Source organism: Rhinolophus hipposideros, assembly GCF_964194185.1.
Source record: "Rhinolophus hipposideros genome assembly, chromosome: 22".
NCBI classification, from domain to species: Eukaryota; Metazoa; Chordata; class Mammalia; order Chiroptera; family Rhinolophidae; genus Rhinolophus; species Rhinolophus hipposideros.
Window position 1 is genome coordinate 1276708 of NC_138068.1, and position 27888 is coordinate 1304595.

The following is a 27888-nucleotide window of genomic DNA, read 5'->3' on the forward strand; positions in this document are numbered from 1 at the left end:
GACAGTACAGGAGGGAGCGGACAGGGACAAGGAGCTGGATGGATGGATGGATGGATGGATGGATGGATAGATAGATGATAGACAGACAGATCTAGGACTATACCTTGTTTGGGAGATTTGACTTTGGACTTACAATTTGAAAACAAAACTAAGTTTAGAAAAGCAACCTCCATGCATCAAGCATAAAAAGAAACAAATGAGCCCGTGAAATCCCACGGGCACAGCCCCCCAGTGAAGGAGCCAGTGCAGACGCGCTCCGAGCACAGTGGCTGGAGATGCACTAGACACGAGAGAGCCACGGAAGCCAACAGACCACTGTTCTGATAAACACGCGGCTTTCAGCGGAGCTGGTGTTCCCCAGAGCAGCGTGTGGGGGATACCGTGAGTGAGCCCTTAGCTCTGCGCCAGTCCCCGTCCATCACCTCCAGCACGGTCGGTGTGGGAGAAACACACACACGATGGTGGTTCCATAAATCCCGTCGCCCCAGATCGGAAGCATCATTGAAACAAATCAGAACACGGTTCTTAAGTGTCTCCCCTCAGGAGATCCAGAAACAAGACCAATCCAGCAGCTGCCCGGGGCCCGCCCAGCTGTGGTCCGGAGTCTTCTCCCTGGACAGGTGGCTGACTGCAGGTGCCAGACAGTAAAGTACAGCATGAGCCAGGAGCGTCGTTTGTAAAGGACTGTGGGCCCCTGGAGGGGCCATCACCAGCCACGGCCTGCGACAGCAAATAGGCTCAACGCCCTGACTTCGAAAGTCAATAAAGAGACAAACTGTCCATGCTGGGTGATGCCAGCGAGCCCGACACTTTATGTGAAAACTGATAAACAGGAAGAAGCACTCACAACCCTACTGTCTTATACAAACCACCTTCCCAGCAGAGGAAGGGCTTCCTCACTGCAGGCGCAGCCCAGGGAATGAATGAACAGTGACAGTGAACGAGTGGGTCTAGGCGCTGGGCATCAGCTCGTAAACTCCGAAGAGCAACAAAAGGTCAAGGACAGCAGAATCCAAACAAGTGCCACACACAGACGTAAAACCCAAGAGAACGAGTTTGGGGCAGCTGGCTATCTGGTGATACTAAAGCATTGTTATTTTTAAAGGAGGAGAACAGTGTTGTGGCTGTCTTTAAAAAGAATCCGATCCTGTCCAACACATAAGAAATATCTACAAAGAAAAGAATGTCTGGAACCCGCTAGAACCCCAGGGAGGGAAGTGAAGGGGATTGGCTGAGGCCTAAGCAGCCCTGAGCGACAGCTGGAAACTCTGTTAACTCGTTTGTTGCTCCTGTTTAGTGAGTTAAGTAGTAAGAAGACGGTGTAGTCTCTTTAGAGGTGTGCAGTGAGATATGCACCTCAAGGGGGAAGTGACGAATGTGTCCAGTGGTGCAGGGCGACCCAGCAAGGTCACCTTGCCCGGTGGCTCTGAGAACAGGCCAACCCGTGTTTACATTCAGCTTTAATGGAAATCCATCAGTCCCGTGGGGAGTGCACTGCCATGACGTCACTGTTGAAAAGATGCTTTTGGTACCAGACTTCTGAAGGGTCAGGATCAAGGAGCTTGTCGCGTTCGTCACAGATCCCGTCAGACTATTTTGTCTGGACCTGAACTGGTCAGTCAAAATGTAGGAGGTGATACTGCTCAGAAAAATTCCCGAACATGTTTTTGAAGAGTGCTGCGAGAGGGGTGCAGACGTGTGCGTGTGTGCAAGCAGGGCGCAGGGCGCTAATGAGGTCTCCAGTCTGCGGGAGGCCTGGGGCACGCCACCCAGGCCTGGTGAGCACGACCAGTGGCCACATCTTGGTCTCTAAACACTGTCCTCCAATAAAAGGACATGAGGAAACGCAGGGAAAGCCAGGTCACGTGTGTGGCTCAGGGAGCAGTCACGTTCCCACAGATGCCCTTCATTTGGTCACTGCACCGTGGTTATAGGTGAGATGGTGACATTATGGGAAGCTGCGTGAAGTTTACAGGACTCACAGTGCTATTTCACAACTTTCTATATGTCTAAAATCATTTCAAAACAAAAAGGTTAAAGAAAGATGAAGTTTCCTCTGGGAACAAAGGACTGGAGTGGAGAACAGCAAAAAGTAACCGCAGCAGCAAGATGGAGCAAGGCCATGGGAGAGTCAGGGGGGTCGTGCTCCTGGGGTGCCCCGCCCCAGTCACAGCAGGATTCTAGGTGGGAAAGACCAGCAAAGAGAGCCTGTGGCCTCTGGACACCAGCTGCCCAACTCTTCCTTCTGCTACAGATGCTGAGCACCTGAGCTCTGCCTGCAGCCCCGTGTGGATGGGCGGGGGACGCTCAGCGTGTCCGGGAACCCCAGAAAGCCCCCATTTCACGCGGGTCACCGGGAGCCAGCTGACTAGGAGCACATGACAGACCCCGAGGGGAACGCCCGGAGTGGAGCCTACAGAACTGCCTCCTACGGGCCATAACAACTTAGCTTCTCCACCCTTCCCCTTCCGCATCTGCGCCTTCGCTACTCCACTGTCTGTTTCGTGCCGTTTATAAACACGCCGGGGCCAGGAACGCACAGCACCGGTGCCGCTGCGGGCGCGCGCCGAGCCCAGGGCACTCACCAAGCCAATGCATCTCTTCAGTATACTCCACACACTGAAGTCGGTCCTGGTGAACATGGGGGCCGGCAAGCACGTCCTGAGCAGTGAGAGAGGACAGCAGGCGTGAGCCCAAGGACAGCCGCTTACGACAGGCGATTCTGCTCAAGGCCACTTTAATTTTTAAACTTTTATTTATTTAAGTGTGTTTGTCCAGGACCCATCAGCTCCAAGTCAAGCAGAAGGCACAGCCCACAGTGACCCACGCGGGTATCCACCCGGCAACCTTGTTGTTAAGAGCACCGCGCTCTAACCAACGGAGCCAACCGGCCGCCCTCAAGGCCACTTTTCCCTTTCCTTTTTCTATCTAAACATTAGCAACTCCGTTCTGCAGTGCCTGGGGAGAAACAAGACTAGCTGCTGAAGTCCCAAAGGACGGTTTCTGCACGGACTCTCGAGGGCCTCCTGGGATGTAATGCCCGTGACCGACCACACAGCCGACCTTCCTTCCACAGAGCTGGGGGCAGGGCATCAGAGGAGCAGGAAGCAAGGTCATGGGTCCCTCCCCAGGGGCAGTGGAGCACAGCAGGACCATGGACAGAGGCCAGGCCAAGAGAACACCAAAAGGGACCCAATTAAGAAAACCTTTTCGGAAACCAGCTGTTCAACCCCCTTTAAACATGTGTTTGTGTTTCCTGAGCCAATCCATCTCAGGCCATCTCCCCGCTGCTACAAGGGGAAGCCCACAGCCATGTCTGCACCATGACACTTGCTCACAAATGAAGGGACCCCTGACCCAAGGGGTGCCCTGATCTCCCTCCTGGACACTTGGCTGGGATGAGACACTGGCTCAATCGGGGGTGGGGCACCAAAGTGGGATGTAGGTTGGGGTTTGGGGCAGGCACGCCGGCCCATGAACTGCAGACAGAGCTGGTTGGCAGGAGAGCAGCGTGGCCTAGGCAGCGCTGTGTGGGGCCTTGGTTCCCCGCGGCTGCCCTGCGTTCCAGAAGCCACTCTGGGTTTCCCTGTACAATTCCGATTTTGTGTAAGCAGCTGTCAAGTGGTGTCTGCATTTGCAATCGGAGGCCCGTGACGTGGCTGGGCCACCTCTCTCCCAGCACTCTGGTCTTCAGGACGTGTCCTCGCCTGCTCAAGACCTGAGCTCTCCATCAGGGACGTCACATTAGGGGAGCTGAGTCAGGGCATGCTGTTTATTTGGGGTGGGACAAGAAGGAGAGAACAAGGCAGCTGGAAATGACATGGGAGGGAAAACTCACAGTCGGGAGCAGGGGTGTCGTGAGGAGGGAAGGGAGCATGGAGACCGGAGGGAACAGTAGGCACTGGAGAGGGGGACGGGCAGAGGGGGGCAGGGGCAGAGCCCTGATGGGGAGGGGCCAGGGCGGGAGGATAGGCTGCTGGCTCTCGTCCCAGCAGGGGGACCTTCGAGCTCACTGTCCACACTGAGGCGCTTGTGAAAGGAAAAGGTGGTGCCATCAGCACGGCTCGGGACCACGTGGACACCCGCCCGAGGCTTTTAAGTGAGGGGTCAGAACTGTCCTCTGGAAAAATGGCTGCCCGCAGCATGGAGGAGGAGGCAGGGGTACAGACGCAGCTCCAGAGTGACTGCCGGAGGCACAGCATGGTGTGGGCTGGACAGGGATGTGACGGGGGGCAGGAGGGCTGCAGGGCCCCTAGGCGTGTTTGAAGAGGCCGGCGTGTCAGAGCCGGCTGACGGCAGCGGGCAGGGAGGGAGGAGGGAGGCTCCCCGGCTGACTTGCGGTCACCTGGCTAGAGACCGGAGTCACAGGATACTGGGGGGGCTGACGACAGAGGGCCAGCCCGGGAGCCCAGTCTGCGGGTTGCCAGGCTGCCTGAGCAGGAGGACGTGCGCCAACGAACAGGCGTGAGTCCTCTGGAAGGGGAAATCAGTGGGCATTTGGGTCTAGCGCTCACAGCAGGTCAGGGTGAAGCTGGAGGGCTGGCTGGCGCCGACATGCAAATCAGTGTGGGGAGGACGGAGGCCGCCTTCCCACGGGCGCCATCTCCCCACCGGCGCCATCTCCCCACCGGCGCCATCTCGGGGGCCACTGCCGGCTGACAACCTGGCCGGCCTGTGATCCCACTTCTGTTGAGGAACACTCAGATCACTGGCACCAGAATCTGCTTGTGTGACAATGAAACGCTAGGGGAGGAGACTGGAATGCAGCCTGGCAGCACTCAACAACCCTTACTCCAAACTCAAAGTGGTGTGAGGCCAACGCAGATGGACGCGCCGGAAATCAGCCGCAGCTGAGGGCACGTCTGCAGTGCTGGCCGTGTGCATGGCACCGGGTCACCCACTGCGCTCAGGCCGCCCGCCGGGCAGGGATGGCTGTCCCCATAATTTTACGGATGACGGGATCACTAGTCACAGACGCGCCATCACTGATCTCCAGGAGCCAAGGAGAGGCAGCGCATCTTCAAATCTCTGGCTGACCAGGCACTGGGTGCTGTCAGGAGGGGCCTGCCTGGGGGACGCTCATGACTCTGAGAGCTGTAGGGGCGCCTGCGGCATGTCAGGGGGTCATTACAGATACACTGGAAGACTCTAAAACACACACGTGGGACGACATACCTGTGCTTTTGAATCCCATTCTCTTGAGGGGGCCTCTCCCCAGCTCTTCCAATCCCATTACTTTGGCTGGTGTCCACATGAGTCACTCCAGTGACTCGCTGATTTGTCTCTGAAAAGTCCCCAGAAGAGTTATCAGAATCAAAGCCTGCACAAGACAAGCAGAATGGTAATTTTCACAGGTCTTAGAAGGTAAAAAAAGTCTGCCTCCAAGAATCCTGACTATACAGACTACCCGAAGGTCTAAATCAGAAAAACTTTTTTCAACGTTTTTCACCAAGGGTCATATGTGGTAAAATACACAAACAGCCGGGCCACTCAGTCGAGGTGAAGTACGTATTGCCTCACCTGGTTTATTTAAGTAAACTAAATATATTTTTGGAATTTGCTGCCGGTCAATTAACAATGGATTGCAGACTGCAGTTGGCCTGCGGGCCGCAGTTTGGACACCCCTGCTCTCAATGGTTATTATGAACACCTTTAGCATAATGACATCAGTTCCCCAGGGACTGAAGAAAGAGCAGAGAGGCAGGGACACTGCAGGGAGCTTCTTGAGCGAGAATACCTACTCAAACCTGAACTTCAAATACTGCGGCTTCCATCCAGGCCTGGAGGGGACTGTCCGCTGGCCCAAGGTACAGCCCTGGGCCCAGGACAGTTTCTCAGGCCTGTCGTCAGTGCCTCCCCGTCCCGGGCCGCCCCCCGCACTCAGCTCCATCTTCCGGGGGCGGCAGGTGTCCCTGCACAAGGTTGTAGTCATGCTCTGCATCGGTTCTAAGTCCCAACCCGCTGAACTCACTCCTAAGGCACAAGGACACTGCACCACGCAACTGTCAGAACCCATCAGATGCAGGACAGTCACTGAAATAGTGAGTAATCGGTGCAACTTACGGAGCACTCCATGGCACAAGAAACCTGGGGGAAATAAACTATTTGGGACTTCTGTGAAACTCAGCCGAGTATGTTCTCCTGGACCATCCAGTTACCCCAGTAACAGCCACCTACTAGGCCATGCTCCATGACCCTTCTCACCAAGGGGGCTTTCTCTCAAAAGAGCAGGCGACTCCGGAGGGAAAGAACACGTTTCCTCCCGCCACAGACAGTACACCAGTGGAATGAACACTCAGCTTCTGCTCCAGAGCTACAAGGGGAACTGCGGCTGCCGGGGCGCCTCTGTTCCAGCTGCGGGAGGGCGCTACTAGACTGCTGGCGCTCGCTCGGTGATGACCTCAAGTCTTGGGGGACATGGCTCTCACAGGACTTCAGGGTTCCACAACAGCCCTCATTTCACAGAGAGGACGGTGAAGCCCAGGGCGCAAGGCCGGGGGTTAATTGCTGTCAGACCCCAAAACGTAAACCAATCTGCTGCTAAGCTTCCCTGAGAATAAGCAAAAACATCTCCTTTCATAATCTTCTATATGGGTCAGATTCACAAAACGTAGCATGGAGATTTATTGCACAATGATTTTGAAAGGATATATTAAAAATGAAACTCTTAAAGGATCCCTCTTTTCTGAAATAGCCTGTCACCTCGACTTTTTGCTACTGTTCCCGAAAGCAAGAGCTACTTCACTCCTACCCTAAACTGAGCTTGAGCAGCTTCTCAACTTAAGGATGCCCGTCCGGTGGGCTGGGCCCCCTGCTCTGGCCCTGGGTGTCTGGTCTCCATGGACCTCCCTCAGTACTAAGGCATTTATGTAGACCGGTCATTTAAATTACAGCTGGACCGCGCCCGGAAACAAGGCCACACGTCACTGACACTCATGCTGAAGTCCTGTCTCAAATGAAGCCGATGCTATGCAAATAGATATTTATTGTAGAAAAAAAGGAAATACACAGGCGCAAAGGAGAAACCTGAAAACATCTGCAATCTGATCACTCAGAGATACCCACATTTTTTTTTTTAAGGAGAGCACAGCTCATAGTGGCCCATGCGGGAATCAAACCGGCAAACTTGGTGTTATTAGCACCATGTTCTAACCAACTGAACTAATAACCAGTCACCCCCAAAGATACCCACTTTTAACAGGACAGTGCGTGAATTTTTGTAGCCCTCAGTCTGTACATGGTTTTCATGTACTTTAAAACCTTTCACTTTAGTGCCGGCTCGGTGGCTCAGGCGGTTAGAGCTCCGTGCTCCTAACTCCGAAGGCTGCCGGTTCGATCCCCACATGGGCCAGTGGGCTCTCAACCACAAGGTTGCCAGTTCAATTCCTCGAGTCCTGCAAGGGATGGTGGGTTCTGCCCCCTGCAACTAAGATTGAACACGGCACCTTGAGCTGAGCTGCCTCCCGGATGGCTCAGTTGGTTGGAGCGCGTCCTCTCAACCACAAGGTTGCTGGTTCAACTCAGCAAGGGATGGTGGGCTGTGCCCCCTGCAACTGGAGAGCGGCAACTGGACCTGGAGCTGAGTTGCGCCCTCCACAACTAAGACTGAAAGGACAACGACTTGGAAAAAAAGGCCTGGAAGTACACACTGTTCCCCAATAAAGTCCTGTTAAAAAAAACCCCAAAAACCTTTCACTTTAATAGTACAGATTCTTGGAGGAAGGAACTGCCTGTTGAAGTCACACATTTAATAACTGCTGGGTTGAAATACTTTCTATGTCGCGTTCCAAGGTGAACTCGCTGCTCTGGGCAGGAATGTGGTGGGCACACTGCATCTTCTAAGGCATTTCACTACCCTCGGACACTCAGTATTGTTCTTCCCATGATTCGTTTTGGAACCAAAGGACTGAGGTGACACATTATTGCATCTGGACAGCTGCCTCTTCCCCTCTCTGTCAGGTCCACACGGAGAAGTGCCACCGTGCGGACAGGTGGAGACAGTGTCCCCCCAAACACTGTGCTGCGTGGGGTTCCAGGCCTCTCCGGAAAACATCCCTGCGGCATCCCTCCCAGCTCTGAGCTGGGAGAAGCTCAGAGTGGTCCAGGGGTCTCAGTCACACTGGTTCCCAGGGAACTTCGCATGGGGCTCCCAGGAGGAGGGGGCACGCTGAGGCTGGGCTGTCTGGGCTACAACACAGCCACCCTGCAAGAGCCAGGTGGCCCGCGGGCCAGGCCCTGACCATCCCAATGAGTGGGAGTTTAGCTGCTGAGGCGTGAGCAGGTGGCTGCAAAGACCCACCTCCTGGGGCATGGTGACCAGGCGACCGGCATGAGTGATGGCTCTGTACTCAGTGTCCCCTTCTCCTGGGGTTTCCGACAGGAATAAGTCAATAACCAGGGCTGCCTATCCCCCCGTCGGGAGAAGCTCTCAGCTAGTGCGTGACAACCGCCCCTGAGAGCGTGCTGCCAAGGCTCCAGGAGACGGCAAGGCGTGTCCATGGGGACAGTGACCGCCATCAGCAAGCAGCCTTTGCTGTGCTGGGACCAGGTCGTTTTGGCAATAACGACAGAAGTGGCCCCTCTGACTGCACTTGGAAAGACCATCACTGAAATCCAGCCCCGCAGTGGTACTTCAAAGCCGCTACTCTGCTTCAGGAGCGGATGACTATAGTAGTCTCCTGAAGTCCCTGTCCCGCAAGAAGAGTCCTCGACAGGAACCACAAGACGACGCTCCACCCATTGACCACGGGGATGGAGAGCCACCTCGGGCCTCCGAGCTTACTGTGGCTATACAGTGCTACCTCGGTTTTCGAATGTCTCCGTTGACAAACATCTTGGTTGAACGCTGTAAACCCGGAAGTAAATGCTTTGGTGTTCAAACACGCCTCGGAAGTCGAACATGTCACGTGGCTTCCGCTGAGTGCAAGATCCTGAGGCTCGCTGTCGGCTGTTTTTGAATGTTACAGAACTCGAGTGGTCTTCCGGAACGGATTACGTTAGAAAACTGAGGCACCACTGTACTTGCTGCCTGGGTGTCAGGCCTTCCTCCCAGCCACGGGGGAGGGGCTGCTCTAAGCACATGTGATTTGCCAGCCCACTGTCCCACCCTTCCCCCACCAGCCCCACCTGCCCCACCGGCCACATGCAAGCACATCCAGCCGGGCATACACTACAAGGCGCGTGCTGCTGTTTAAAATGGCCATGGGAAAAGCAAAAAATAACTGAATTCTGAGTATTTATACCCTACAGCAACTCTTTGAAAGACTGAAAACCCAGTTGCCCTTTCTTTTTATCTCCTATGGTGCAAAGCTGAGCTCTGTCCCCAAACTGGGAGCCAGGTCTGGGAACATGTCACGTCTCCCTCCTGCATGGGCTTCCTGAGCCGTCCTCATGTCCCAAACAAAGGCTACGTCTGAGAGCAGGATGGACCGGTTCTCTGTCCGCTCACCTGTGACAGCATCGAAGAATTCCTCGTCGCCGTTCATCCTTCAGCCCCAGGCTCCCTCGCCGGCCAGCGGGTCTGCGGTCTTCTACTGAATCATCACCACCAGCTCTGCACCGACAGTGCAAGCAATCTGACACCAGCAGCCTTTTTGGTGAAAATCCAATAGGTAGTGGAGATCTGAGGCGGGGAACATTATGGTATGCTTAGCTGCCCGAAGTTTTACGGTGTAGAGACATTTTTCAATACCCATTCATCATTCTGGAAATCAATCTCAATTACATCTAAGCAAAGAAATAACATGAATGATCTCATAACAAATGCATGATTTCGAAAAGTATACATCGGAGGAAACATTTATAATACAAATGTCCATCAGTGAACAGTAGCTAATGAGTAATCATCATTGGAAGTTATTTTTATTTTAAAATCATTACCTACCGTATAAAAACAACGATAAAATGGTTAATTTGGGGAAAGTCACACGGACAGATAAGTTTCAGTGAGGCTTTTACACCTCAGGGGCTCAAACATGTCTCAGGAACTGTGCTGCAGGTCGGTGCAAATCTTTACCAGAAGTAGAAAAGGGGTTACAAATAAATGGAAAATGATGTGGAAATACTTGTTTCACGTCAACATTAACCCAATTTCAATTCTGGAGAATTCAGACTGCTGAATAGGTTAGCTGCTATCAGCACAAACTGAAATCAACTTACATTTTCTCAAAATTAGTTTAGCTCAATATTTTAGTAGAACTCATGCATGTTAACTTCTCAGGAAGAGCAGCATTTTATAAATGGCAAGAGCCTGACGAAAAAGGTCAACCTTGTCCCCAAAGTTTGGCTTTTTGTGACAGTAAGCTGAGCCCTATCTTTAATTGTGTTAGCAACATAAAGAGGGGGCCCCAGGGCTCTCCCTCAGTTCTGAGAGCAGTGAAGGGGCAGGGACACACCCTCTGTCCTTGGAGTGGCTGCATGGCCTCGTGACACCTGCAAAGTGGCTCAGGTCTGGGCTCCGTCCTGCAGCACACTCACGAGCTTCCACATTATACAGCAAACTGGCACTAATCTCTCCATCTCTCCTTCCTGGAAAGGCTCTGAGTTTCCTTTTTCTTTCCCAGCTTCCCACCCGGCCCAGGGAATCGGGCACCCGTGCAGCTTCTGGAAACACCCATGCAGAGCCTCACGCACGGGTGCAGGATTTCTCCTTTGCAAATTGGAGAAGCTGTTACCACTCACTTTGAATTCTCTGATACGCCAGGACCCAGCTACAACTGCCAGCAACTTGCTCAGCCCTCCAGGGGCCGCTCAAAGGAACCAGGGTTCCCTGGAGGAGAAATGGCTGAACCCAGGACTGGGGTCCCTCCGCAGGCAGCAAGAAGCTACCGGGGTGCTGTCACAAGACCCAGGCTGAACCCCAGAGACTCCCTCTAACAACATAACAATCTGAGCACCACTACCATGTATTAGACGGAAACACGACGGGTACATTTCCGTCCCAGGTGCGCAAAGATGCTGGAAAAGACACAAACTGGTCACCACTGGGACTGTCAACACGATCTTCTGAAAGCTAGTCCTCAACGGGAAAGCATCGGGCGTCTGCCCTGCTTGTCCTGTGCAGGCCGTGTGCGCTGCTGTGTGGGCCAATGATAGAGGTCAGCGTGTTGCTCTGCAGAAGTGACAATGACAAAGGACCGAGAGGGCGTGAGCATCGCCGCCACGTGACACTGAGGAATTGACGCGCAGGCCACTAATGGCTGCTGCCCTCACAGGACCAGATGTGTCATGTGCCTTGTGGCAGAGGAGCATGCAACCACCTCTGAAGCCAACAGGTCTTGCCAAGAGAATCGAGCCAAAATCTGGCCCAGCCTCCAGCTTTAACTAAGTACCGACTCAAGGAACACAGAGAATCGAGGAGCCTGCTCAGTGCCACCGTGGGGACACGGTCAGCAAAATCCAGACTAGGAAAGCCAACAGGAGAAAACCCGGCTTCTTCAATCAATAAAGCACAAAGGCAAAAGAGTGTGCTGGAGAGGTGGGAGGATGTCCCCACACTGGCAGTTTCACAGGGGTGCACGTCACGTTAACTACATGTCAAACTACATCCTGGGAACAACGAGCAAAACCCAGGCAGAACAAACCCAGCTTCTTCAACAGATAATTAGAAAGAAAAGAGCAATAGAGGGGGGAGGGCTACTTCATTGTCCTGACGGAAGTGAGAGTTTCACGTGCATACACTTACATCAAACCTCACTGTACACTTTAAACACGTACAATTTATTGTACATCAATTACACCTCAAACGAGGCAGAGATGTGGTCATAGCATTTCTTAAAAGACGCCTTATCTTTCAGAGCCACACTGATACATGCGTGGATGAAACGATACCATGTCTGGGATTTTCTTCCACACAACTTGGGAGGAGTGGGCGGGGGGTTCACAGAACAGGCCGTGCCCAGCTGGCAGACGCGCAGAGCTGGAAATGGGCACACAGGGCTGTCCTGCCTGCTTTCTGTGTGCTCCCAACCTCCCATAACAAAGCACGTGAAAGCCACGCACGCGCCCTTTCATTTTGCTCCCTCACCCACCTCAGGTGTCCTAATGTTGAAGGAAACTGATCAAACTGTATGGCAAGTCTTCAAAATGAGGCTGTAAGATGGTAGGCCGGACGAACACTGAAGACACGGCTTGGCCGACAACAGGGGCAGTGACTCGGCCTGCAGCACTGCGTCCCTGCCTCAGGCCCCACGTGGACCGCCCGCCACCAAGAACCCGAGCCCCCTCCACAAGATCAAGGCCAAGACTTTCACAGCAGCCATAGGACCAGCTCACATTTTATAAGTTCAATAATTAATTCCAACACAGTTTCAACGTAATTCCCGAAAGGGTTGCAGTAACAGCCACCGCACATTTTATCTTCTTCGTTTTACCGAGTATAAACTACCTACAGATACAGACTATCAACGCAAAGTAACAGTGATCTTATTCATTCATTCAAGAAGCATCTGCCAGGCGCCACTGTGTGCCAGGCAGCAGGGGGTGGAGCCCCAAGGAGGGTCCTCTCCTCAGCAAGCTCCCCAAAGGGGGCGACCCTGGACCTGAGCCAGAGTGAGTGAGGCAGGGGTAGGGAGGGCAGGGCTGCACGCCACCCCAGCACCTCAGGCTCATGGCACAGCAGATTTCCATGTGGCTGAGCAGTGCCCATCCCAGCCTGGTCCTTGGTCCTTCCTCACACCTGCCCCCCGCCTGACCTCTCCTCGGAAGCCTGGTCCAGCGCTCGGGACCCCCAGGAGCCCTATGGCATGTCCCTGCGAGCCCGAAGGCCGCGTCATCTCTGATCCTGGACATCGGTCCCCCACCCCCAATCCAGCCAACATACCTTGCAGAGGGGAATGAGGGAGGGCTGTAAGCAAGGAGCTATGGAGGAAGTACGGGAGAGTTAGGCTCTGCGGCTCAGGACTCCGCCAAGCGGAGGAACGTGCAGGGAGCCAACCGCTAAAGAAAGAGCATCAACCAAAAGGCACAACTTCTGTTTCCTGAGTACGTCCTTCTTCTCAGATTGTACTGTGCACTCAGAAAACGATCCATGAAGACAGTGTTCCAGGAAATGACTTGGTTTTGTTAAATCAGCTCTTTCTGGTCAACTGTTCCCCTTTCTAACCGGAGAAAACCCAGAAGAGTAAGCTCAGGAGGGACTTCCTCATTGGCCTCCCGCCCCTCGCCCTCCTCCACCACTCTTGGTCCCAGGAGGCAGTTCCAAGGGGCTGACGCGGCCACGTCAAGGGAAGGGGTGAGATGTGGGGCTTCCTCTCCCCACATTGCTGCAGGGCCCTCCCCGCATGCCGGCTGCAGTGAGTACTGGCTCTTCAGGGAGACACCAGCTCAGCACACCCCATCGTGCCTGCCGCTTTCCCACGAAATGCCCACTCCCGTGAAAAGAGCCCATCCACTGTGTCTGAGGTGCCCACTCTTGCCGGTGCCAGCCTGTACTTCCAGGACTCCGGCTCAGAACGCACAACGTCCCACCACCACATCTATGAATACCTGAACCCAAGCCTTACATACCATCTGTACGTTTTTCTTAGAAAAACAGATCTAGTCACTTCGGAAAAAGTCGACTGGCTAAGAGCTTGGGGACCTGGGGGTTAATTTCCATGGTCAAGTCCCTGAAGGGTGGAATTGTATGTTATTTCTCTTCTCTGTAAAAATGGCAAGGCAACCTAGATGCCACCTCCACAAGGTACGAAAAGTTCACTAATAATATGAAAACTCTAAATCCAATTCTGAATGCAAATCATTCAAAATAATATAAATTCTATTTAATAACTTTAAAATACATCAGCAAGCAACAATCTGACAGAAGATAAGTGAAGAAAAGAGGAATTGACCAGCACATGAGAGCAACTGGATGTGACCGACGCGTGCAGCACACACCGCCCAGCAGCACACACACCGCCCGGCAGCAGCACACACCGCCCGGCAGCAGCACACACCGCCCGGCAGCAGCACACACCGCCCGGCAGCAGCACACACCGCCCGGCAGCAGCACACACACTGCCCGGCAGCAGCACACACACCGCCCGGCAGCAGCACACACACCGCCCGGCAGCAGCGCACACCGCCCGGCAGCAGCGCACACCGCCCGGCAGCAGCGCACACCGCCCGGCAGCAGCGCACACCGCCCGGCAGCAGCGCACACCGCCCGGCAGCAGCGCACACCGCCCGGCAGCAGCGCACACCGCCCGGCAGCAGCGCACACCGCCCGGCAGCAGCACACACCGCCCGGCAGCAGCGCACACACCCTTCTCCAGGGCACACGGACAGTCTCCAGGACAGACCATGAGGTGGGCCACAGATGCAGCTCGGGAGATTTAAAAAGACAGGTATCATGCAAAGCATCGTCTCTGCGCAGATGAGTTAGAAATGAACAAAAGCAAAACTGCAAAATTCACAAAGTTGTAGAACTTAAACAACATGCTATTAACCAACCAATGGATCAAATAAGAAACCACAAGGTAAATTAGAAAATACTTAGAAACGAATGAAAATGAAAACACAACACACCGAAACTTATAGGATGCAGTGAAAGCAGTGCTAGGGGGAAGTGCATAACTACCAATATTTACATTAAAAAATAAGAAAGATCTCCAGCAACCTAACTTTACAACTTAAGGAAGTAGAAAAGAAAGAAGAAACAAATACCGAAACTTGCAGAACGAAGGAAATAAAGAGTCAAGTAGAGATAAAGAAATAGAGAATAGAAAAACAGAAAAATTAATAAAACCAAAAGTTGGTTTTTTGAAAAAATTGACAAAATTGACTAACCTTCAGCTAGATGGACTAAGAAAAAAAGAGAATACTCAAATTACTAAATTCAGAAATGAAAGTGGGGACATTACAACCAATTCTACAAATATAAAAAGGATTATAAGAGAGTACTGTGAACAACTGCACATCAAAAAAATGGGATAACCTAGGTAAAATGGACACATTTCTAAAAACACAAAAACCTACAAAAGCTAAATCACAAAGAAATAAATCTGAACAGACCTCTAACTAGTAAGGAGGTTGAATCAGTAATTAAAAACCTCTCAACAAAGAAAAGTCCTAGACTTGGTAGCTTCACTGGTGAATTTTACCAAACATTTAAATTAGAAATACCACCAATTCTTCTCGAACTTTTCCCAGAAAACTTGAAGAGGAAGGAATACTTCCTAACTATTCTCTGAGGCCAGCACGATCTTCATGTCAAAGCCAGAAACAGGAAAAGAAAACTGCAGACCACCATCCCTTACAAACATTGCTGCAAATATCCTCAACAAAACACTAGCAAACCGGACACATTAAAACACATTCAGCAACACACTGAAAGGTGGATATACCTTCCCCAAATGGGATTTATTCCTGGAATGCAAGGATGGTTTGACATTTGAAAATCGATCAATATATCACAATAACAAAACAGAAAAAAAACCCACGTGATCATCTCAATTGATGCAGAAAAATCATTTGACAAACTCCAACACTTTTTCATGATAAAAACACTCGACAAACTAGAAATAAAAGGACAGTACCAGAACATAATAAAAGCCACATATGAAAAACCCACAGGGAATACCATACTTAATGGTGAAAGACTGAAAGCTTTTCCTCAAAGATCAGAACAAGGCAAGGGTGCCTGCTTTTGCCAATTCTATTCATCATAGTGCTGGAAGTTCTAGCCAGGGTGATTAGGCAAGAAAAAGAAATAAAAGGCATCCAAACTGGAAAGAAAGAAGTAAAATTATGCTTGCAGATGATATAACCTTACATGTAGAAAACCCTAAAGAGCACACACAGAAAAATCTGTTAGAACTGGCAGACTCAGCAAGGCAGCAGGATAAAAAGACAAAACACAAGTCAGTTGCATTTCTATACACTGACAATGAGCAGTCTGAAAATGAAATTACGAAAACAATTCCATTTATAATAGCATCAAAAAACTAAAATACTGAGGAATTAACCCACGAGGTGAAAGACCTGTATGACAAAAACTACAGAAGATGGCTGAAAGAAATCAAAGCAGACATGAGTAAAAGGAAACATGTTCCATGTGCGTGGACTAGGAGGTTAACATGGTCAAGATGCCCACACCACCCAAAGCAATGCACAGACTCAATGCCACCCCTATCAAAACCCCAAGGGTATTTTTTGCAGATATAGAAAAGCCAATCCTAAAATTCATATGGACTCTCAAGAGACCTGGAATAGCCAAAACAATCTTGAGAAAGAAGAACAAAGCTGGAGGACTCAACTTCCTGATTTCAAAACTTACTACAAAGCTAATCAAAACAGCATGATGCTGGCAGAAAGACAGACACACAGCTCAATGGAACAGAATAGAGGACCCAATAATCTACTCTCTCATACACAGTCAGATGGTTTTGACCAGATGCCAAGACCACTCAATGGGGAAAGGACAGTCTTTTCAACAAATGGTGCAAGGACAACTGGACATCCACAGGCAAATGAAGTTGGACCCTTCCAGTATACAAAAATTACACAAAATGTGCAAAAATTAACTCAATGATCAAGCACCTAAATGTAAGATCTCATACTATAAACTTAGCAGAAAACACAGTACAGAAGCTTCATGACACAGGATTTGGCAATGACTTCTTAGATATGTTACCAAAGGCACGGGCACTAAAAGAAAAAATCATACAAGCAGGACTTTATGAAACATTTTAAAATTTGTGCATCAATAACACACTCACCAAGAATAAAAAGGCAACCCACAGAATGGGAGAAAATATCTTAAAATCACATACCTGCTAATGGATTAATATCCAGAATATATAGAGAACTAAAACTCAACAACAAAACCAAAAGCCCACTTCAAACACAGGCAACAAAGGACTCGAATAGACATTTCACCAAAGAAGACACACGAATGGCCAATCAGCCCATGCAAAGATGCTCACCGTCACTGGTCACCAGGGAAATGCAGATCAAAACTACAAAGATCCCACCTCACACCCACCGGGATGGCCGCTGTCCAGAGAAAGAAACCACACACACCCGACGGGGACGGGGAGAAATCAGCACCTTCATACACTGTGGGTGGGAGCGTAAAACGGTGCAGCCGCTGTGGAGAACAGTACGGTGGTTCCTCAGACTTATCACACGACCCAGCAGCTCCACTTCTACACCTATACCTAAAAGAATTGGAAGCGGGGTCTTGAAGAGATATTTGCATGTCCGTGTTCACGGCAGCAGGACTCACAACAGCTAAAGGTGGAAGTAACTCCCGTGCCCATTGACAGGTGATGGACAAGCAAATATTCAGCCTTAAAGGGAAATCCTGACACCCGCTACCACATGGAAGGATTGGAGGACATTATGTTCAGGGGAATAAGCCAGTCACAAAAGGACAAACACTGTGTGATTCCACTTAAATGGGAAACCTAGAGTTGCTAAATTCATAGAGAGAGAAAGTAGGTGGTGGGTGCTAGGGGCTGGGGGGATGGGGAGTGAGTGTTTAATGGGCACAGAGTTACTTTTATAATATGAAGAGTCCTGGAGATGGACGGTGGTGATGGTTGTACAACAGTGAGTGTACTAATGTCCCCGAACTACACACTTAGAAATGACTAAGATGGTACATTTTGTTATGTGTTATTTTATCGCAGTTTTAAACGTCGGTAAAGTGCGCTAGCAAGTAGTGCAAAGGAAACGAACAATGCACAGAGCGAGATGCCGGGCTGAAGCTTTGCTCCCACCCACCAATGAGAGGGTTCTTTCTCAGAAAGGACCCAGAGCCACCTCGCAGTCCCCTTTCAAGAACCCTCCTCCGTCTGACGGTTCAGAGGTGCAGCCTGGACTTCCAGGCTCATTCCCACTGGGGGTTACAGAGCTGTAAAGGGCAGCGGTTTGGGGACAGCGGAGACGTGGAGCCCCAGGCAGGGGCTGAGGAAGCTCCCTGGAGAAAGGCCTTCAGGGGGCTGGTCCTGCCCGCAGGGGTAACACGCAGTTCATCACACAGCAGGGTCGCCACAGGAACCCAGATGGTGAGGGCCGCAGCCGAGAGGCCAGCCTCATTAACGGCATAGTTGCCTGGCTGCCGGGTGCAGGACACTGGACTCATCAAGCACAAATCAGAACAGAACCAAGCGAGAGCAGCCACGTGGCAAAGTCCGTGTGTTGTGCTTGTGGTATTCTGGACCCACCGTCACGGTCACTTCCGGAGCACAGCTCACCTGTAAGGCTCTCAGCAGCCTGCGTCTCTTACGGTCAGGCCAAACACATCCCGAGTCTGGAGAACACCAGTGATGGGCTGGAGGCCAGTGACTGCAAACCACAGCCACCCTCACCTCCCCATGTGGCCTCTCCTCTCCGGAAGCAGCCTGGCAGGGACCAACCTGGCAGCGTCCCCCCAAGCAGACCTGTCAGACCCCCGGGAAGATGCTTAAATGTTACCATGGTGCGAGGACTATTGTCCAGGGTGCCCACCAGGACCGCAAAACCAGTCTCACTTCTGAGCACGAAAGCCACAAAGTTTAACACATAGGAACACAACGAACTATCAGAAGGCATTAAAGACACAAGGATGGGGCAGGAAACTTACACCGGGAAGCGTGAAACTGAGGCTGCGGGGTGATTTTAACAACCTTGAGGAAAGGCAAGCCAGCGCCCCGCAGCTCCTCAGGAAGCACGCGGCCCGAGCCACACAGGCCTGGGCCTCTGGGGGACCCCATCCCTCTCCACCGCAGCAACGCCACCGCCACCGTGGGTGGACAGTGCTTCTTGGCCATTCTGCCTCTGTGGTCATGGATTTTTCAGCATTTTAGTCTTTATTTATTTATTTTTAATGAGTTTTGTTTTTTGTTTTTTGTTTTTTTTTTAAAGATTTTATTGGGGAAGGGGAACAGGACTTTTTCGGGGAACAGTGTGTACTTCCAGGACTTTTCCAAGTCAAGTTGTTGTCCTTTCAATCTTAGTTGTGGAGGGTGCGGTTCAGCTTCACGTTGTTGTCCTTTCAGTCTTAGTTGTGGAGGGCGCAGCTCAGCTCCGGGTCCAGTTGCCGTTGCTAGTTGCAGGGGGCGCAGCCCACCATCCCTTGTGGGAGTCGAACCCACAACCTTGTGGTTTAGAGCCCGCGCTCCAACCAACTGAGCCACCCATCGCCCAAGCATTTTAGTTTTTAGATGTCCGCTTTGCAAATGAAGCTCACCTGTCACCTGGATGCCTGAAGACCCTGGCCCTGCTGGCGCCTGTGATGCCACAGTCCCCAGTTTCTTTCTCTTGTGAAAAAACAAAAGTTAATGTAAATAAAGCCTCGACCTGTACCACTCCAGAGACCCTCGGGCCGTGGTGGAAATGGTCTCACTTGCTCTGTCAGCGCAGATGACTCAGAGCACTGAAAATGTGGCCCGTGAGGGAGAAGAAGTGACTGTTTCCTTTTATGTAATACATGAGCTTGTTCCACAGGTGGGGGTGGGGTCCATGTGGCCAGGGCCGCACTGGGAGGACAGACACCATGACAGGCTTCCACACTGACCGCCCAGCGGGCGGCCCTAGAGGAGGACCATGAAAAAGGGGCAGCAGTGGGGCCGGCAGGCGTTCCTTGACCCCGAGCACAGATCCAGGCGCACATTGGGGGCGGGGACAGCGGCACAGCTGGCCCCCAAAACCACCCTGTCCATGGAACACAGTACAGGACACCAGGCCAAATCCGCTCTTTATTCTCAGTTCCAAAACCAGCCTGGATTTCTCAACTTGAACTCACTGAAGCATGCGTTGCTGAGGCGAGTCAAGCCTTCACACAGCCGACTGTAAAGCTTAGCAGTAGAATCAAATAAACAATCTGTACTCTAGTCACAATAGCACCTGTCTGAAAGGCTGCTGTGTGTGCTCTGTCCCACCCTCTCACATGCTCGCGTCACGCGGCCACGGGAAGGAATGGAGAGGGACCTGCTGGATGCTGGTTCCTTGTACTCAGAGGAATCGGTGACGTGGGCCGTCCTCAAATTTCCGACAGCGCACCATTCTCAAGGCAAACCCAAGAAGCTGCGTGCTTTCCTCCTGCGGCCTTAACAGTGACTCCGGACTCCGGTGGGCCCTGTCAGTGTGGGCGTAACCCCGAGTCAGCGAGCAGACACCAACGGGACTGCAGGGCAGAGCCCAACTCCTGGCTCAGCCAGCTGGCACACGGGCCTTGACTTAGGGCGTGGTGTCACCTCCCCACCCCACTGTTGATTTTGTTAGGAGCTCATGCAAGATACAAGGACAGTTTCTAGACTCGAGGAAGGTAAACGAACCTGAACCTACCTGCTATGTCAACAGCAGCATGAATCACACACTGTTTACCCTTCTCCACCCAACAGGGTGGCCTTGAAAGCAGGCAGAGAGGAAACCAGCCTGCCCCGAGGAGCCGGAGCTGTGGGAGCCGCACTTCCTGCTGGGACTTGGCCAGCCACTCACCCGGTCAAGTGGGAGCCTAGAGCCCCACTGTCCTCAAGTCCCCTCAAGTCCCTGGTCTCCCCTTGACAACACTGATTATTCAATAGTGAGAGCCAAAGATACATCACACACTTCGAGGAACACGAACGATCGTGTAATCCAGAACCAAGTGCCTCCAAACTCCAGTACAAACATGTTTGTTTTAATCCACCTTGTTGTCAGTCTGTAACAGAAAAGATGGTTCCAAGGTAGCCCGAGAGAGAGACAGAGAGAGAGACAGAGAGAGAGAGAGAGAGAGACAGACAGACAGACAGACAGAGAAGGGAGAGAGGGGAAGCTCAGGACTGGGTGGGGTGGGGGTATCTACCCACCCAGAGGCACTGCGGAGCCCTGAGAGCAGGAGAAACCAGACAACCAGCAGGGCCACCCTCCCCTCTGCTTGCCCACCTCTAAACCAGGGCTTCGGGGGTGGGGAGCAGCCAGGAGCGGGGAGGGAGCCTGCTGTCCTCAGGGCCTGTCACCTATTGCCTGTGGCACCTATGCAGTCGGGCAGGATGCTTTGGATGCCATCCCATCATGACCCAGGCCAGTCTGCCCGCCTCGCCCTGTCACCTGCTTCCCTCTCCCGTTCCAGGCCCTTCCTCGTCAGCTCTTGCCCAAGTCTCACCTGCTCAGCCTCCTGACCGGTTCCACGGCGCTGAGAAATCTGTCCTCCTGGCACCAGCCCTGCCCCGCTCACTCCCAACTATATTTCCTGAGCACTAATGGGGGCGGGGATTTAAACCAAGGTGTGGGGGGAATGCATGAATTTCTAGCCCCACCCCCACACACAGAGAAGATTAAGAAGGACAAAAGCACAACCTTCTGTTTGTGTTCACGTTGATCCCGAGAAAGGAGAGTCAGACTCATTGGGTTCTAAAGGGGTCCTTGATCCAAAGCAGGGTTACGACCCCTCAGGGGGTCCCAAGCCCAGGACAGCCACAGCAGGCATGCTCTCCACACATCCCTGGGCCCTGAAGGCCACAGATCTGGGGTGGGGCCTTGAACCTGCACTTCTTACAAAGCTCCCCAGGTTCTTCTGATGAGAAGCCAGGTGTGAAAACCTATATTCACCAGGAGCCTGCTACCCTGACGAGACTCAGCTGCCTTAGAGGCGAGCCCCCGGCAACGCTGGGAGCTGGCACCGCACAGGAAAGCCCCTGCCTTCCTCCCACTGTGACCTGCCCCGGGCCCCGGAGCATTCCCCACAGTTCATGTTTCTTTGGGATACAGACACTCAGGGCCTCACTTACACCGAGCCGGCCCCAAGCCCGGCTCACAGCTGCCCTCACTGCACTCCACCAGCTCCTGTTCACGCGCCAAAGCTTCCCATTCGGACATCACGGCACAGTCACCCCGGTTTTAAAGCACCAGTGGAAGTCACTTTCCAGCCCAGCAGGGTGGCACAGATGCCAGATTCCAGCTGACTTTTCTCACGATCAGCCTTTTGTTTGTTCAGTAGAACACACAGCCACTCACTCTGTGTATCAGAGCCTGCCCTCCCCTGCTGGCTGCCATCGTCTTTTCTAGAACCTGGAGTCACTACAACTTCCCCACAGACAGTTCTCAGGCCATGCTCTCCCCAAGAGCCCCCACACCAGCCTGGCCTGAGCGCTTCTCCCAGCATCTGTTAAGGCTGGTGGTCCCGCCCTCTGGTCCAGGTACGAGCTCGAGGTCAGACAGGTCTACCCAACCGAGAGGCGCTCAGACCTTCCCACTACTGACAAGACGCGATGGCTTCCTGAACAGACAAGGAGCAATGGGAGCGTGGGGCCCTGGTCAAAGGTGCAGGTGCTTCCCACCGCCCTCGTTCTTCAGGCCCCGACGGAGGGCCAGGTGCGAGGTCAGTCAGCACCCATCCTGGAGGCAACATCTCAAAATAACCCTGCAAGATTCCACCGACACAAACAGAAGGCAAGCCAGGAGAGAGAACACACACACAGCAGGCGAACGTCTCCACACATCCATGTTGCTCAAATACACCGTCCTGGAGGTGGCCCCACTATTCAGCTCCTCGCAGAGGTCAGAGTGTTTGTTACCAGAGGGTCCATTGGGAAGAACAGTGATGCTCGGAAATTCTACCAATTGACCGTAAATTGTTTTCTGAATTTGGAAAGAAGCGCCATAAAGTTCACGGGCATGACTAAGTGACCATTTGATGGCACATTTATTAACTTCAGCTGCAGGTATGGTGTGTCCTCCACACGTTTCCAAAAGGGGCTTGGCCCCAACAGTACCAATGCCGGAGATTTATTAGCAAAAACATTTTGAAAAAGTAAAAAGAAATTATAGCAGAAATACAAATTAACCACTGTACATGGAAACTGCATTTAAAGTGTCAAACTGGAGCCTAAATATTCTTTTTTTTTTAAGCTTTTATTTATTAAGTGTGTTTTCCCAGGACCCATCAGCTCCAAGTCAAGTAGTTGTCTCAATCTAGTTGTGGAGAGCGCAGCTCAGAGCAGCCCATGCGGGGATCAAACAGCAACTTTATTGTTAAGGGCACTGCGCTGTAACCAAAGGAGGTAACTGGCCGCCCCCTAAAATATTAATTCTTAGGATTTCAATATTTCTTAATAACGAGTCATGTTCAAATAGTCACTTACTTCCGCCTCAGTAAGCTATAAATCAACCTTGAAATGCAGCATGTTTCAGAGTTAAGCCTGGCACCTAACAGGGTTAAACACTAAATCGAACGTCAGCCTTCAAAGGGAAAGCAGAGCAGTGATCAGCCGTGCGAGCCGTCCAGGGCCCTCGGCTGAGTGACAGCAGGGCCTCGTGGGCCCAGGGGCCTTTTTAGAAGTATGTCACTTGAGTGGTCATAATGTAGAAGTCTTACTGCGACATTTCCATGGAATGCAAACCTGCCCCCCCCAGGAGCGCCTTAGGCTTCATTCTAAGTTGCATTTGTGCGTGTCCGTGTGTCACTGTCGGGTGGGGTCCATTTCAAGGCTCGGTGGCCGAAGGGTACCGAGCACCCAGCGCAACACCAGACACTGGCCGTTACATTTCTTCACAGACACTCTCCACGATAATCTTTCACAGGCAAAGACTCTGGAGGCAAGAGTGGGTAAGTAACTTTCCTCCCACCAAGGTACAGAGCGAGGGGCCAGACCCGGGGAGCCCCAGCCTGTGGTCTCTCTCCCCTCCGACCCGCAGGCCGCCTTCAGAAAGATTCATAACCTCTCAAGTGGGACACACTAGCCACCGAGGCCCATCACCACTGCTTTTGCGGAGCGAAGACTGAAGCCTCACACGCCTATGTCTGCCTGCCGCGGCCATGCTGCCAGGAAAAGACGGAGCCTTGGTTTTTCACAGGGATGCCAAAGCACTCGTGGGCAAGACACGTGGAAATCCGGGTTTCAAGACAGTATAAGAGTACATAAAATGTTTCTAAAATCTCCCCACCAAAAGAAGAAATGTTACTTTTCTAATAGCCGAATGTAACAAAATTTTAAAAGTTGAGGCCCTGAACGGACACACCCAAGGCTCATTTGCCAGCATCTCCTAGCAGGCTGGGATGAGACACTGGCGTGGAAGTCAGGGAACACATTTGAAACCTTAAAGTAACGCTGCTCATCAAAGTGTCAAACAAACGAGAGTCTGAGCCCTCCACGCCCATCTGAGGAGGGAAGGTGGACTGCATGCTGCCTTCGTTAAGTTCACTCAAAGCAGAGTCCCAAACGACAGTCGTCCTGCAAACTTGGCCATCGTTACCCCGCCTCCTCCAACGCACCCCAGGGCACAACGCACAACGCACAACGCACAGCAACAACTTCGCTACCGAGGCACTGGGAGGCCCTGGGGTATGTCGGCAAAACTGGGCATAGCCTGATGGAGAGTTACTTTATTTTAGAAGAAATAAAATGGTTTTATAAACATCCATGCTCACAAAATACATGAAAATCTAGTACATACGCTGTAAGAAACAACGTTCTGACGTGCAATAAGGCAGCACAATTAAAGGTTCTGAAGAAAAACGTTAAGGGGACATCGTAAGTGAAAATTTTGGTTTTAATGGAAGCATGGAGAAGTATTTAAGAGTGTGCACTCTGGAGCCACGCCGCCTCCCTGCTCCATGACTTACTACTGTGTGACTTACAGTAAGGCACTTAACCTCTCTGGCCCTCAGCTTGCACATAAATAAACCAAGGACCACGTTAGTGCTGCTCTCCTAGGTGTCGTGAGACCACGTGCATAAAGTGAACAGAAGATGCTTCCAGGCGTCCGGGAACACGGCTGCACGTTATCAGCACCGCAGGTAAGAGCTGCCATTGACAGGACACAGGAGGCAAACAGGAAAGGTAAATTCTGAGGAGACTCCGTCACACATCTACTCAACATCATGTTCTAAGAACAACCCCAGGCCCGGCCCTGCGCTGGACGAGGAGGAAGTGCTGCCATAGAAAGTTCCTGTCCTCAGCCAGGGGAAGGGAACTGACCCTTCCAAGCATGTGCTCTCTGCCAGGGGCTGCAGGAAACAGTCATTTCACCGGCACCTCTGATCAGCCCGTCACAGAGGAAGGACCCGAGGCCAGGAGAGAGGGGCCAACACGGCCCAGCTGACACTCAGGAAGGGCCTCGGCTTTGCTGCCAGGACAAGGGGCCCCGAGGACGAAGGTGTTGGGCCGGCCCCAGGACACCTCTGCTCTCTAGCTGTGTCCTCTCCGCATCTCCCGGGGGTTGGAGAAATCGCGCAGCAGGCAGTCGGGGACACGGTGGGCATTCCAGAAATGTCTGTTGGGCCAAACTGAATGAGACCCGGCTCCAGCTGCACAAGCAGTCCCAGGAAAGGGGCTCAAGCAAGAGCTGCTGGCTCCCGGTCGGTCCCCAGCTCGTCCGCCCTACGCTGCCCTTTCAGGATGAGAAAAAACCCAAACCGGGCCCAGCCTCCTGGGAGCTGATGCTCACACGCTGGCTCCCGCCCGCGGACACCGGGCAGTCCGATCCGCGGTTACCCGACCGTCTGATCGGGGCTCGCAGACGCCAAAGTCAGGAGAACGAGTCTGACAGCGCGTCCTCCTTCCCGAGGCTGCGGGGAGCAGCGGGGAGCAGCGGGGAGCAGCGGGGAGCAGCGGGGAGCAGCGGGGAGCAGCGGCCCTCGCGGACTCCGGCCACGCAGCTCCGGCACCTGACGCACGTCGTCGGCGCGCGCGCTCCGCGGAGGCCCGCGGAGGGAACTAACCGGGCGCGGCGGCGGGGACCCGCGAACCGTCCCGCCGGGGACCCGCGCACGGCGGCCGCCCGCGAGGGGGCGGCTGGATCCCCGCCGCGCCCTCGCCCCCGGCCGCCCCGACGCCCACGACCGTCGACACGCGCGCGACGCCGGCGTCCAGGCGCGCCCGCCGGAGCCCACCCGGGAGCCCACCGGGAGCCCCGGCCCGCGGACCGGGTGACAGCGCCCGCGGCGCGGCCCCCGACGTCACCCCGAGCCCGACTTCCGGGTGCGGCGCGGCGCCGGCCCGGGGCTGCAGTTGCCTGGCGACGCGGGGTCTCGGCGGCCACGGGGGACCCAGGCCCGCCGCCCCCGCCCCCGCCGCCGCCGCCAACTTTCCTCCCAAGTTTCCTCGGGGCCTGGACTCCCGGCCGAGGCCGCCGGGCGGGGCGGGGCGGGGCGGGCCTGGTCGCCCGGCGGGGGGCTTGCGGCTCCGGTGCCCCGGCCCGACCTCCCCGCCGCCCGCCCGCGGCCCACACCAGGCCGCCGGAGGCCGGGCGCCGATCCCGGCCACGCAGGGTCCGCGCTGGGATTCGGGCCGGGGTCACTCACCTGGACCGCGGCTCCTCCGGCGCCCGCCGAGCCTCGCAGCCCGCCCCGCCCCCACCCCGCAGGCCCGCGACCCACTGACACCGAGGCGGAAGTGCGGCCGGCCGCCCGGGCGACTGACAGCCGGCGCCCCCCACTCGCTGCGCCCCGCGCCGTCGCGTCGACCGCCGCCTGGCCAATCAGCGCCCGGCCCGAGAGCCGCGCCGGGAGGCGGGACTATGCTAATCACCTCCCCGGAGCGGCACCTCCCTCCACCCTCGGGAGTCCCGCCCACGCGGAGGAGTGACGATGCGGACAACCAATCATAGCACGGAGAGGCGGGGTTATACATATATCCACCCGAAAAGTGCGGGCGGGCGAGAGGAAGGGCGTGGCTGGCAGAGCTGAGTTTACAAACAGAGTCAGGTGGCCCTGGCGCGGACACTCGCAGGCTGGTGGCTCAGAAGCGGGAGTCATCCTCCCAAAGCTGCCTACCTCAGCTCAAGCGCCTTTGCAGGATTCCCCACCGCCTGCCCTCCTTGTCTGGCCTGTCGCCGCTCACCACAACCCAGTGCCGATTTACCCTCCAGCTGCATCCCTGACCGTTCACTCCCCTGTTAAAAACCTTTCGGGTCTCCCACTGACCTGCAGTTTCTCCGTGGTTAAGCCCAGAAGCTCTAGAGTCAGACCTTCAGCTTGTATCCTTACTAGCTGTGTGCCCTTGAGAAAGTCAACTAACCTCTCTGAGCCTTTAAGCACCAAGATTTTCCTTTGCAAGCCAGGTGTCTCCCACCTTCACCCCATTTAAATCATGGATCTGGTTTGTGGTGGGTGGAGTAACATGAACCAGGCTGGCTCAGGGGCAAGCAAGTGCGCCTGTGCTGGCTAGTGAGGGTCAGCCTTGGGACTTCTGCTGGGGGTCAGAGAGCTCAAGCCAGAGGGATGGCTGAGGTCAAATGACTCTCCCATCTGCCCGCAGACCTCTCCAGAACCGGGCTAAGGGAAAAAAAGATGTAAGTTTGGGGCTACTGATGGCCTCCTGTCAACCTGAGGGGAGAGGGCACTTGGGAATTAGGCCAACCCAGAGGAAAGCAAGAACAAATACGCCTGAGTCATCTGGAACCAGGTGCACTGTAAGCAAGCTCTATCCTAGATTTTCCAGTTACAGACATTTTCCTTTCTGCTTAAGCCAGTGAGGGGGAATCACAGAGTACTCACAGATCCCTGGCTCGCAGCGCGCATTCTGAAGGTCCCACTCTTTGCTGCCTCTTCCACAAAGCCAGCCCCAGAACTCCCTCCTCAGAACGTTTTTCCCCATTTCCGGCACAGGGGGACTGACACACAGGTTGCCCCTAGCAGAATGTGGGTGCCTTGAGGGCAGGGGTAGGCCTTGGCTGCAGACGATGGTGTCCCCTATAAACAGCAGGACATAAGTGAGTGGATTGACCCTCTGCAGCAGGGGTGGGGCCCAGGCAGCATTTCTGGGGGAAGAAAGCCAGTGGTCCCCCATCCTTGGGCTGGCCCACCACACTGGTGGGCCTGCTGTCAGTGGGCAACTGCGACGTGCAGGGACTGAGAAAGACTTCTACTGGCCTCTGCTACAGAGAGAAACAAGGAGGGAGGTGGGGCCAGGACTCAGAAACAAAGGCGTTGCCATGGTTACCCATGAAGAAACCCACTCCAGCAGGAAAGGGAAGGGAGTGGAGTGCAGGTCCCCAAGCCAG

The 27888-nt window shown here is 53.6% G+C and overlaps 1 protein-coding gene across 8 annotated transcripts in view; it reads right to left on the bottom strand.

Annotated features, from left to right (window-relative positions):
- Window positions 1-27499, bottom strand: part of OSBPL2 (oxysterol binding protein like 2) — a 44021-nt gene extending 16522 nt beyond the window's left edge. The window contains exons 1-5 of one of the 8 annotated variants that reach the window (XM_081033417.1): window positions 26189-26256; window positions 17029-17138; window positions 9449-9622; window positions 5176-5320; window positions 2586-2661 (exon numbers count right to left, since the gene is read on the bottom strand). In XM_081033417.1, coding sequence (XP_080889543.1) covers window positions 2586-2661; window positions 5176-5320; window positions 9449-9485 — 258 coding nt within the window. In that variant the 5' untranslated portion in view covers window positions 9486-9622; window positions 17029-17138; window positions 26189-26256. Of the gene's footprint in view, window positions 1-2585; window positions 2662-5175; window positions 5321-9448; window positions 9623-16904; window positions 17139-26188; window positions 26343-27382 lie in introns of those variants that run through there. The other 7 variants (XM_081033416.1, XM_081033420.1, XM_081033422.1 and 4 more) reach the window with 7 other exon arrangements.
- Between the last annotated feature and the right edge of the window lie 389 nt (window positions 27500-27888).